This window comes from Galeopterus variegatus, unplaced genomic scaffold (genome assembly GCF_000696425.1).
Source record: "Galeopterus variegatus unplaced genomic scaffold, G_variegatus-3.0.2 Scaffold192, whole genome shotgun sequence".
In the NCBI taxonomy this organism is placed as follows: Eukaryota; Metazoa; Chordata; class Mammalia; order Dermoptera; family Cynocephalidae; genus Galeopterus; species Galeopterus variegatus.
In genome coordinates this window covers 161,014-173,366 of record NW_007726303.1, presented here as the reverse complement: position 1 = coordinate 173,366, position 12,353 = coordinate 161,014, and the positions used below count along the sequence as shown (strand labels likewise).

Sequence of the window (12,353 nt, the reverse complement as noted above, 5' to 3'; positions counted from 1 at the left end):
AGGGTTGCAATCCGGTGCCGGTCACGAAAAAAGACAAAAAAGGAAAAAAAAAAAAAAAAAAAAAATGAAATGCCAGTATTTTTTTTTTTTTTTTTTTTTGGGGGCGGGCCAAAACAGGGTTCTGAACCATTGACCTTGGTGTTATCAGCACCAGGCTCTAACCAACTGAGCTAACTGGCCAGCCGAAATGCCAATATTTTAAGAGTAAATGTAATCCCAGAAAATAATTTGAGTTCTCATGAGCACTGAGTGCTGCGCTACCACATTAAGATAGATGAGTGGTTAACACAGATGTTGAAGTTTAGCAAATTCAACAAATATTGACTAAAGACCTTTTATGGGTCCAGCACTGTCGGGCACTGTGGGAGATATGAAAAGAAACAAGACCCTTCTCTGTCCTGAAAGAGTTTAAAATCCAGTCAGAGGCACTGGGGCAGGCTCCACGTCTCAGAGCAATGGTAGTCCCTGCTATCTTACCCATAGTAAGCACCAGGGGACATCTCCAAATTCTTAGAGACTTTAGCATTACAGACTTGCTCCTGCTTAGTTGGTGGACATATCCACATTTAGTATCTATGTGTCAAAAAATATTTTTTGAGGAAATGAAACAAAAATGCAAGGTCATGCAACATTGGAGCTAACGTTGACTTCTGTTTCCTTCTCTTTCTACGTCAATCCCTATGATTTTTTTCCTAACCACTATTTTCCAAACCCTCTCTCTACCTTTCCCAGAAACAAGCTTACCCTAGACTTGGAAGAATGGTCAAAGTGCTATGGAGAAAATTCCCACTCAAAGCTTGATGTATATTGTAAATCTCCAATTTTTATTGGAGACATAAAGAGTACTTTAGGGATGTCAGGGTAATGAGGGTATTCAGATATGTTAATATTTTAAATGATCCAAGAACTGATTTGATAGGGTTATCTCAAATCATGCAAACACAAGCATAAAACTGTCAGAAAACAAGGGTTCTGGGAAATGATGACAAGCCTGGAGGTAGAAATAAGAACTGAGGGGAAATACTGCTTTCCTGTGGGGGTAAAAAAGAGGCAGGGTTTGATCCAAAGGTTGTTGGGAATGGAAATAGTAAATGTATTACTGAAAATTAGAAAAGAAAAGAAAAAAACAGAAGAGCGGGGACTAATACCTATGGGGACTTTCATCCTTCAGAAACTGTAAAGGAGACTTGCTAAAGAGGTTTTAAACTCTGGGGTCAGGGCTGGCCCGGTGGCGCAATGGAAAGTGCGCCTCTTGGGAGTGCGGTGGCGCTCCCGCCGAGGGTTCGGATCCCATGTGGAGACCGGTTCCGGCTCACTGGTTGAGCGTGGTGCGGGCGCAACACTGAGGGTTGCGATCCCGTTGCCAGTCCCCAGTACGGGCGTGACACCGAGGGTTGCGATCCCGTTACCGGTCAGTAAAAAAGACAAAAAGGAAAAAAAAAAACAAAAAAAACAAAAAAAACCTCTGGGGTCAGATCAGAATTAATTCTGGCTCTGGAAAAAGTAGAACCACATTAAATCTTTGAAGATGCACCCTAGACTGGAAAAGAAAAACAGATGTTCCGTAAGGCCAAGGGTTCGAGAGCTAGCTTGGGGAAATCAGAGGTTGAATGTAAAAGCATCAGACTTAAGTGTTACAAAGTTGAAAGCAGTTATTAAACTGGCTCCCTTTAAGTGATCTACCTTTTAAAGATCATAGTATATTCACTGATTTCCTCAGATTGTAGCTATGGGCACCATCAATAGCCTGCTGGGTGTATTCTCCAATTTTTTCCCTTTTAACCAGAAAATATTTATTTAACACAGAACATAAAGCACCTTGAAACAGGCTCTGAATTCTGTGTTGATAACCCACTGCAGCAACCCGAGATTACAGGATAGGAATGTGGGGAGCTAACCCATTTATCCAAAAGTGTACTGAATGATAATTAACATTCACAACACACTTACAGTTTGCCAAGCGTTTTATATACATTATCTCAGTCCTCACAACTCTCCATGAGATAGGTACTATGGCAAGTCCCATTTTACAAAAATTGAGGCTGAAAAAATTGAAGGGGCTTGCCCAAGTTCACATACCCTGTAAGTGCAGAATAGAGATGCATCAGTCTGACTTCAGAGCCAAGGCCCTAACCACAGCTCCCTGCACCAGGCACCCAGAAAAGACGTGCTCTAGACACACCCCTCAGACACCACATTTAATAAACACTTCAGTCTTTATTAAATGTGCCATCATGCCCATCTTTCAGAGGAGGAAACAAGAGAAAATAACCTATCTGTCACTGGTCACTGAGCTAGTGCATGCAAGCACCAGGACTCTCACCCAGGGCTTTTTATTCTAAGCCCTATGCTCTTTCCTCTGTCAGTGGAGGGCAGTGGTCTCAAGTTGTCATCTACACAAAGCCCCTATTTCCTTCCATATGGGCAATAGGAATGGTGGCCAGAGGGGAACTCAGGGACCTGGGGTTTGAGTAGGCCCTGAGAGCCATTTGTAGAAGGGATCAAAGGAAACTGATCTACACCTTAGCCCTGAATCTCAGGAAAGCAAAAGAAGCCACCCACATCCAGACCTCCAGCCAAAGCTGTAGGACATCCTCTGGCCCTGAAACCAACTTCCAGGGAAGTAACTTCAGATGTGCTTGCTGCACATTCTTTGAATCTGGCATTTTTCTCAAACAATGACAGTGACCAAGTAGATCATAAGGCAGCAGAAAAAAAAGGGAAATCCCACGCTGACTCAGCCTGCTGGGCCTGTAACTGCATCCCCTCCACCCCAGTTCCCCTGCCGCCTCCCCCGCACTCACGGTTCTGGATGGTGATCTTGCGCTGCCGGTAATCCACCCCCAGCACCGGTTCATTCTGCCCCCGCCGCTGGGCCACGATGCGAACTTCCCGCTGGTTGTCATTGCAGTCATTGGATGGGTCCTGACCCAGGGATAAAGCTGCCTGGTATGCTGAAGAGAGAGGACACACCCGAGTCATACAGCAATGGGGGATCCCCACAAAGAAGGTGCCCTTGCTTCTCCTTGGAGCGCTGCATTGTCTCAGTTTTTCCCAAGCCTATGCATCCCCTGGGAATCTTGTTAAACATGAAGATTCTGATTCTGCAGGTCTGGAGTGGGATCTCAGATTCTGATTTCTAATAAGCTCCCAGGTGATGGCAGGAACCACACTTTGAGCAGCAAGACACCAGACTTGCTAAAGGCCACTATTTCCAAATCCTGGCTGTATCTCCGCCTTCCATCCCAATTTGCCTCAGCTCATTTTCAAAGACACCTCAGCCTCTGTTCCCATGGGGTTGGTCTTCTATCTGCCATTATGATGTAAGTTTTGAGAACTGTTAATCTTCCCATGGCAAATGCCTACTATTCCAGTCTCTTCTCCCTTCCCACTTCACCCAGACATTTTAAGAGTAATCCCCAGGAAACAATGCTTCAATTTAGAGAGGATTCTTTTGGGGACAGTGCCAGGCTCAGTGATGGCTCAGCCAGCCAGCTTTTGTGGTTCTACACAAATCAGACTGTGAGGCATTACCCCCAGGGCTAAAAAAGGTAAAGCTGAGGCCTTCTTCTCCCTTTGTCTCATCTCAGGAAGCTCATTTCCTTCCTATGATCAGGGTGTTTACTTCTATTCTCAAAATTCCTAAAAGGTTGTCTTGGGCTGACAGTGGGGTACTGGGTTCCTCCATTCCTTGAGAGAGGGAAGAGGTGTGCAGCTTGGGAAGAACTCTGGTTCCAGACAGCAGAACTGATGTGAGTGGGGCACTTGTCACTGAGAGGCCAGACTTGGTGAAACGTAAGGGAGAGCTGTACAGCACTAAAAGATGTCCCATAACAGATGGGTTGCATGGTGCAGAGGCGTGCAGCTTGGGAAGAACTCTGGTTCCAGACAGCAGAACTGATGTGAGTGGGGCACTTGTCACTGAGAGGCCAGACTTGGCGAAACGTAAGGGAGAGCTGTACAGCACTAAAAGATGTCCCATAACAGATGGGTTGCATGGTGGCAGTGAGCTCTCCCTCATGGAAAGTGTTTACTCAGCAGATGAAAGGCCATCTACCAGGAAAGTCTGGTAGAAGGGAATGTGGCAGTGGACAGGAGGCTCCACACATGACCACTAGGTCCCATGCATCCTGAGGAGTGTGGGAGTCATCTCGTCTGCATGCTAAGGCGGTGGGGCTGATGGTGGGGCTGCGCCACCAGCTCTGTGTGCTGCTATGGAACTAGGAGTGGACTAGGAGGCAGGACTTGCTCTGCCTTTTACTTAATGTCTCAGCTGCCTTAAATCATTTTAGAACAATGTGGGGCAAAAAAAATTTAACATAAACTAGTAGTAGTATAAATAAACTAAATAGTTTCTTTAACATAAACTAGTATTGAATACATTATTTCACCTGCCTGGGCTCACTTTGTTCATCTATAAAATGAGGGACCTGCATTAGGTAATCTTTGTGGCTTCTTTTCACTATAAGGCTTTGTGACCCTAAATAATTCCTGAACCCTACCTGCAGTACATTACAGAGGTGCCTGGGACCCGGAGAAAGCAAGAAGCGGGAGGGCACTCACACGCAGAGTAGTAGTCGAAGATGGGGTCCTTGCAGAAGGACTTGAAGCGCCACGTCACCACCACGTCTTGGAGCTGGGCAGAAGTGGTGTAGTCACATTTGAGGACAACGGAGGCAAACAGGGTGACATAGCGTTCTGTTTGCTGGACCGTCACCAGCAAGGACAGGCACCCTGCAGCCAAGAGCAGGAGACAATGCTGAAGATGGTCTACCTCTATGCACGGGATAAAAAAAAGCAATGCAAATGAGCAAGACACACTGCCTGCCCTCCTACCTGCCTCTGGTCGGAGCTGGCAGGGCCTGAGCTCTTACTCGGCCTAGGCAGGGCATGGAGGGGAGAATGCACTCGGCATTCAGGGGGAGGGATAGAAAGAAAGGAGAAAGGACAACTCCCAAGAACTTATAGACCATTAACAATGATAACACACACCCAACAATAAAAGAATTGTATTAAAACAAAGTCATATTTGTACTGGAGTGAACTTACTAATACATTTTTTTCCCACATTACTTCTCTTTTTAAAATATTTTCCCATGTCCCTAAGGAAAAAGTTCAAACCCTGTAACCAGGCCTGTGAGGCACGTGGGGTCTACCTCCTGTCTTTCTCTGCTGCCTTATTTGCCTTCATGCCCCACTGCACCCTCAAGGCTGTAGCCATTCAGAACTCGCTTCAGTCCTTCCCATTTGGGGACCATTCTTTTTTCCAGGTGGTGTTCTCCAGGTCTTCCCACAGTTGAGTCTTTCAGCCTGGAGCACTCTTCCCATCACCCACAACACTCCACTCTCTTCCCTGGGCTAACCACTATCCACTCCTCAGGTCCTCAGCTGAACCCCCCGCCTCAAGCAGCTTCCTGACTGCAAGTCTGGGAGAGGGCTCCCTCCGGTTTCCCACAGTACCTCGTCCTACCCCCGGCAGTGCTTTTGAAGCCCTGCTTACTGCAGGGTCTCAGAAGGCCAACCAGGTGATCTCTAACTCACTGTTCAAACACCAGCACTTCGTACTGTGCCTGTTGCCTATTTGCACCCAACAAATGTTTGTTGAATAAATGATGGAATGAATGACCAAAAATACATTAACTAGTGGAAATTTGGCAGTATGGGCAGTCAACATAAGCATAGGGCAAATAAAACAAAATGGTCAGATTGTGATAAACTGTGTCAAGAAAAACTTGAAGAAATTAGGTTTTTCTTTTTTAAATTCCCTCTCACTATCCTCAAAACCTACAGGCACACTTAAAGCCCTAGGTGTACCTTGCTAAGGAACCAGGTAGCAAAGAAATGTCAGATGGGACTTTTACCATGGCCAAGATACACAGCCAGCACCTTGGAATGTTCCTATGCTAGTATGGTTTATAGACTGAGTTATAAGGGATCCTCTTGTGAGAGGTTTGGTGTAGAGCAACAGTACTCAAACTTGAGTATGCATCACCAGAAAGACTTATGACAGCCCAGATTGCTGGGCCGTATGCCAGGAGTTTCTGACTCAGTAAGACTTGGGTGAGGTCCAAGGACTTACATTTCCAACAAATTTCCAGGAGATGCTGATGTTACTGCTCATAGGACCGTACTTTGAGAACCACTGATGTAGACTAGATTTTGGCCTCAGATACAAACTGGGTTCAAATCAACCTTACTACTTACTTGGACACCTTCTGCTTTCTTAGCTATGAATGGAGACAATGGTAGTACTAACCTCATCAGGACTTTGCAAGAATGCAATGAGATAATCCACTTCCAGTTCCTGGCACAGTGCCTGGCACACATGCTGCTGTGTTAGTGTCTGAGTCTTTGCCTCTTTTTCCTTACTACAAGGGCCGAGGAGAAGAGGGTTCCAGCTGGGGTTTTTTCTAATAGAGTTCTTGGGTGGAGTTACCTTCATTTTGACTGAGTTACTCCCACAAACAAAACAAATTAGTCACCCCTTACAGAGCAGTTATATGGGCCTGTCTTGATGGCTATAGCCACATGATTCTGGGTCCTGCCTGACTTTCTGGACACAGTCCTCTGAAGCATATGATGGACACCCACTTTTCTCATGTCTATGGAGAAAGAGCAGAATGCTGCTCAGAACAAGCTCTGGCTCCCCAGAAACAAACAAACCAGCCCATCTCTAGGACTGGTCTGTGATGAAGATGTCCCCATGACAGACGTGCTGGAGAGAGGCTCCACAGCAGTGCAGGGGGAACTTGTGCATGGGGAAGACTTCACAGAAGGAAGAGATGTAAGCAAGACCTTAAGGCTCAAGTGGGATTATGATTACACATGAGAAGTAGGGAGAGGGTGGAGAAACTCATTTCAGGAAAGAAGAGAAGAAGGAGCAAAGGCCCTTATCAGGAAGGAACAGTCACTTGGGGAACCTGGAAGAAACCAATCTAGCTGGCGTCTCTGGCTTTAGAGGAGACAGAGGGGTAAATAAGGAGGGCTGGTGGTGGTGAGTGGGAGGTGTGGAGATGGGGTGGATTCTAAATCGCAATCCAGTGTCAATTTCTAGTTATAGATCATCACTGAAGGCTTTTATGAAGAAGAGTAATAGGGTGAAAGTGGTGTTTTTAGGAAGATGAATGACTTCCTCTTTCCTATGAATGGAAAAAGAACATCATTTTGAGAATAAACCTTGAGGAGTTTGGGAGACTACCAGCTATAGGAGCCCAGAAACCAGGTCAATCAGAATGGAATCAATGACCAGCATCTCAGCTCTAAGACGGATTATTTCACAATCCGATTTTTTTATTCTTGCCTTTCCACCCTCACCACCCCTTTGTGTTTTTTTCCAGAACTGACCTGAAATAGACTTCAGTGCTTTTGCCCACCACAGCTTTAACTGAACCGTAGAAGCAGCTACAGATAAGATTTTACAATGAATGGAGTACCATCGTCAGCACTGGCTTATTTGGCTCAGTAACACATACGGTACTGATTGGAATAGAAAGGAAAACACTGATTTGTGGTCCAAAATATTAGGTTCACATAGCACCTTCAAATATTTTCTTTTACACACTAAATGTGATCCCTGGGAGGAGACAAGCTGTTGTTTATAAACAACAAATCTGAGGCTTGGGACAGTTAAGTGCCTTGTCTATGGTCGTTCTTTTTCTAAGGGGGTCGAAGTCAAGATTCTGTCCCTGAGCAGTGCTCTTGCTACCCTGGCTATTCTTTAAATAAAGGAAGATGATGGGTATTCATAAATTTGCAAATACTTGGAGCTTGGGGCCAGGCTATGAGAGCAATAATTAAAATACAACTGGCAGCAGTCACTCCGACATAGCGATTAATAATCTACATGTTCTTTATTTGGTTGAGTAGCAATTTGACATAAATGGCAGTTTAGTCAAAGACTCTAATCAACATTACTTGTATAGAGGTAGAACATTTGGGAGGAGGGAAGGCAGATTTGCTAGGGGTCAGAAAAGGGAATTTGGTTGGAGCCAGAAGTTGCTCTAGGGTGGCTTTGAAGATTACTGAATCTGACAACCTTGAGAGAGAAGAAAGGGAACCCGGGTGATCACTCAGCTCCCCTTACATGAATGCCCTTATTATGGGCAAACCACACCTGGGGTCACACCACTCACCTCTGCCAACGTCAGCACTAGCTGTGCCGCTTGGATACTCTTTTATCCTCTCTTATATTTCATCCTCTACGTGAATTTCAAGCCTTGAAAGATGCCAGGCTCCCACATGCTCTGAGCATATTGAGCTCACTCACACTCCCTGCAGGGGTCTGCCAACCCTCCCACATCCTGCACAGATCTCCTGCCTTCACCCCTGCCCTCCCTCCCTCCCACACACAAGGAGAGTGGGGAAGAGTCCCAGGAGAAGGCTACTGAACAACCCAGCAAACTCTTCTCCCTTCTCCTCAGTTGTTGCTGCTGGCCCGCAGCAGCAATGCACATTCGTTGTCTCTAATCCACACAAAGCCCCCTAGAGTGGGTATCAGCTCTGCTCACATGTGTGGGCAAAAGTTCAGAGAGTATAAGCCAAACCACCATGTGTCTAACATCACACACCTAATATTATCAGAGTCAGGATTTCAACTCAAATCTTGCTGACACCAAAACCCAACTTTTCCCAAGTGGGCAAGCTTGGAAAGTTCTGGAAACTTTTGGTTTTCCAAAGTGGAAGTCAGGCTCTCCACTCTCAAAAAGTAGTACTAATTTCCAGATTGAGAGGGAGAGAAAGAAAATATCTAGACAGCCTATCTCAAAGGCAAAAATCTCCCATCTTTCCTTTAGCTTCTAACCTTTCTGTAAAACTAACCACCCTGGGCATGCACAGTCCTAACCAGGTAGTGTTTTCAAGAAGAGACCAAAAGCAGCAGAATCTGGCTAAAAATAGGAACAGGTTCAAAAAGATAAATGCCCGGATTACAGATGTCCTGGTTGCATCTTGGCTCTTTCAAACTAAATATTACAAGTTTCCAAATTCTTAAATTTTCTTTCTATTCTTAAATTTCCATCATCCTGTGGCATTTCTTTCTCCCCAGTTCACTGCCACCTACTTTCCTAGCTACCTCTATCATTTTCTCTTGAAAACTTTAATTCTGGAGCCTGACTCCTTGAGTCAGATTCTGCCTGTACTCCCCACCAGCTAAAGACATAGCAAGTTACTTCCAAACTACAGTTTTTCTTTATATGCAAAATTGGGATGATGATAATACTTGCCTCAGAGGTTGTGGTGAGGACAAGAAATGTTTCCCCCTTAACATAAAGCCTGGCACACAGCAGACACTCAGTAAACTAGCTATTAATTTGTATCATTTGTACCTATCTTGCTTACCTTAGGAGAATTGAGACCAACTGAGACCAGCATGTAAAGCATTTTGAAAGAATTAAAATGATACAAATGTAAACTATCGTTACTGTCATCTCTTTGCAAAATGAGGTAGTACCTTAAAAGCTTTGTCACTTTGTACCCCGGGAAACGCATTCACAGTTTGCTGCCTCTGGGAAAGAGGAAGGTTGAGAGACCTATCTTTTAAGGGAAGAAAGGAAAGTTCAGATGAGATATTAGAGCCCATGGGAAGGAGGCAAAGGGAAGAGAATTCTCTGTTTCCTGCTGATGTACTACGTGGGGACAACCATCCTACCTTAAAGTGGAAGGAAAACATACCAATGAAAGCAGAGTATTTTTACACTTGAATGCCATATGTTCCCAAAGACTGCACATTTTTCTACATTTTTCATTCAGTCTGTCTTCCCTGTCTAGTATCAGATCAGGTAAGATGTTTTAGTTTGTAGAAAACAGTTACACCGCATAGGAACATATGTGCAAACCTTTTTTTTTTAATTTCTCTCTCTCTCTTTTTTTTTTTTTTTTTTAAATTAAGACTGTTTTTGGAGGAGTAGATTGTATTTCCACTCCTTCCTCTTTTTCTCTCTCTCTTTTTTTTTTTTTTTAAATTAAGACTGTTTTTGGAGGAGTAGATTGTATTTCCACTCCTTCCCACATGAAGGATCCTACTTGGAAAGGGGTGGTAGGCAGGGAGGTTGAGCAGAGTCATTGCTGGCGGGGCAGCAACCTGGTGCTGACACCGATGGGGGGGCTTGATTCCTGAGTGTTTCTCAGGTACATAGGCACCTGGGCTCCACTCAGCAGGTTAACAAAAAGTACACAGGTTCAATCCTATCAGAGTTTACGTCTGAACAGGCTATCTCCCCAGGTATATTTGCCATCAGTACTTGTTACATTTCCTTAGATAACAATGCAAATATAAGAGGCATCGAGAAGAAGGACGGTGGCTGCCTTGAGGAGGAAACTGATGTGTACTGAGCGCTGACTATGTTGTTGGACATCGTACTGGGCACTTCAGTATACATTATCTCATTTAAACTTTGCAAACAACCCATGAGATAAGGTTTATTTTATCTCAAATTCATTGATGAGGAAAATCCTCAAAGAGATTAAGTAACTTGTTTAAGGCTACACAGCTAGTAAGTAGCAGAGCTGGATCTAAACTCAGACCTCCTAAATTCCAAAGTTTCTGAATAAACTTTCTAAATGGTTGAGATTTAACCCTTTGAGGATTATTCACAAATTTACGGGACATTCAAAATCTACTTTAGCCATTTTGTATAGAAGCCCTTTGTTTCCCCTTCTTTGTTTGTTAATACAAAATAAGAAACTTCAAATGATAGAGAAGAACATAAAGTAAAAAGTTCCTACTAACTCCCATGAATTCCACTCTCCAGAAGTACCACTGTTGATAATTTGGTGTACCTTCCCTCACACCTTTCCCTATGCTGTTTTTTTTTTTTTTTTTTTTTAATTAATCACATTGTGTACATGGATTTGCAACTTTGTTTTTTCTTCAAACTAATGGCATGCTGTATTCTATATCAATATACAGGTCTAGGTTTTTAATGGCTGTATGAAAATTTACTCCAGGGATGAACCATAATTTACTTACATATTTTCCTAATGATGGGCATTTAGTTTGTTTCTAAGTTTTCACTATTATAAACAATGCTGACACGAATTGCTGAAATGAATATCTTTATACAAGCACCTCTTCACAAGCATACTTTATTCCAGTAGGATATATTTCTCCAAGTAAGCTTGCTGGGTCAAAGGGAATAAGCTTTTTATATTCAAATAGATACTTCAGGCAAGAAATTTATATTCCCATGAACAGTGAGTGACAATTTCATGTTTCACCACCTTTCCAAAGGGGGAAAATACCAATCTTTTAAAATTTTTTGATAAACTAGGTGAAAAAAATAGTTTGTCAGATGTTCTGAACTAAACATTTCTTTGGTTACTATGTGGAAAAGACAAGACCTGGCTGAGGGGCAGATGCTTGGGGTTTCCCAAAGTCACTCACCCAGGTTAGTGACTCATGTCCCTGCACACTAATCTCAGAGCACATGCAAATTTGGGCCCCACCAGAAAGCACACGTGCATTCATTATTGAGTATCTACTCTGAGCCGGGCGCTGTTGCAGATGATGGGGGCAGAGTAGCAAATCAGACAGACAAGGTCCCTATACTCTTGGAACTTACAGTCTTTGTGGAAGAGTCAACAATAAACAAGTAAACACATAGACAAAGTACTTCCTGTCATGGACAAGTTTTATAGGATTGCTCAGAAACTATTAGAGTTTTGAATATTAAATCCTACTACTGTACAATAAGGGACTGGATAGACACATGTATCCAAATGCTCCTGATAGCTCTTTTTAGTTGTTTCAAATTCTAAATCAAGTCTAAAGTCTAAATTATCATCCTTCCATACAAACCTGAGCCTCTCCCATGTTCCCCATCTCAGGGAATGAGCAAGACCAAAAACTAGGAATCATCCTTGATATCCCCTTCTCCCTGACCCTCCATATAACAGTGTATCATCAAATTGGGTTTATTTATCTTCTAAATATTTCTGGAATTTTTCTCTCCTTCTCTCTCTGTTTCTCCACTACCATCCTAGCATGCATGAGCTACCATTGCTTCCAGCCTGCATGCTGCTTCAGCTTAACTCATACCTGCTGTATTAGTCCATTTTGTGTTGCTATAACAGAAATACCTGAGACTGGGTAATTTATAAAGGAAAGAGGTTTATTTGGCTTACGATTCTGGGACAGCTGCATCTAGCATGGGCCTCAGGCTGCTTCTACTCATGGCGGAAAAGTGGCAGGGAGCCAGCAGGTACAAGCAGATCACATGGAGACAGGAAGCAAGAGAGAGAGAGAAGGTGCCAGGATCTTTTTAAGCAACGAGCTCTCGTGGGAACTAATAGAGCAAGAACTCACTCATTACTCCCCCCTCCCCCAGGGAAAGCGTTAATCCATTCATCAGGGATCT

At 43.7% G+C, this 12,353-nt stretch overlaps 1 protein-coding gene across 1 annotated transcript in view; it reads right to left on the bottom strand.

The window, feature by feature from the left end:
• ILDR1 (immunoglobulin-like domain containing receptor 1) overlaps positions 1 to 12,353 on the bottom strand; it is a 42,705-nt gene that overhangs the window by 18,550 nt on the left and 11,802 nt on the right. Inside the window, exons 2-3 of the mRNA XM_008564824.1 lie at positions 4,564 to 4,734; positions 2,805 to 2,954 (exon numbers count right to left, since the gene is read on the bottom strand). Coding sequence (XP_008563046.1) covers positions 2,805 to 2,954; positions 4,564 to 4,734 — 321 coding nt within the window. The remainder of the gene's footprint in view (positions 1 to 2,804; positions 2,955 to 4,563; positions 4,735 to 12,353) is intronic.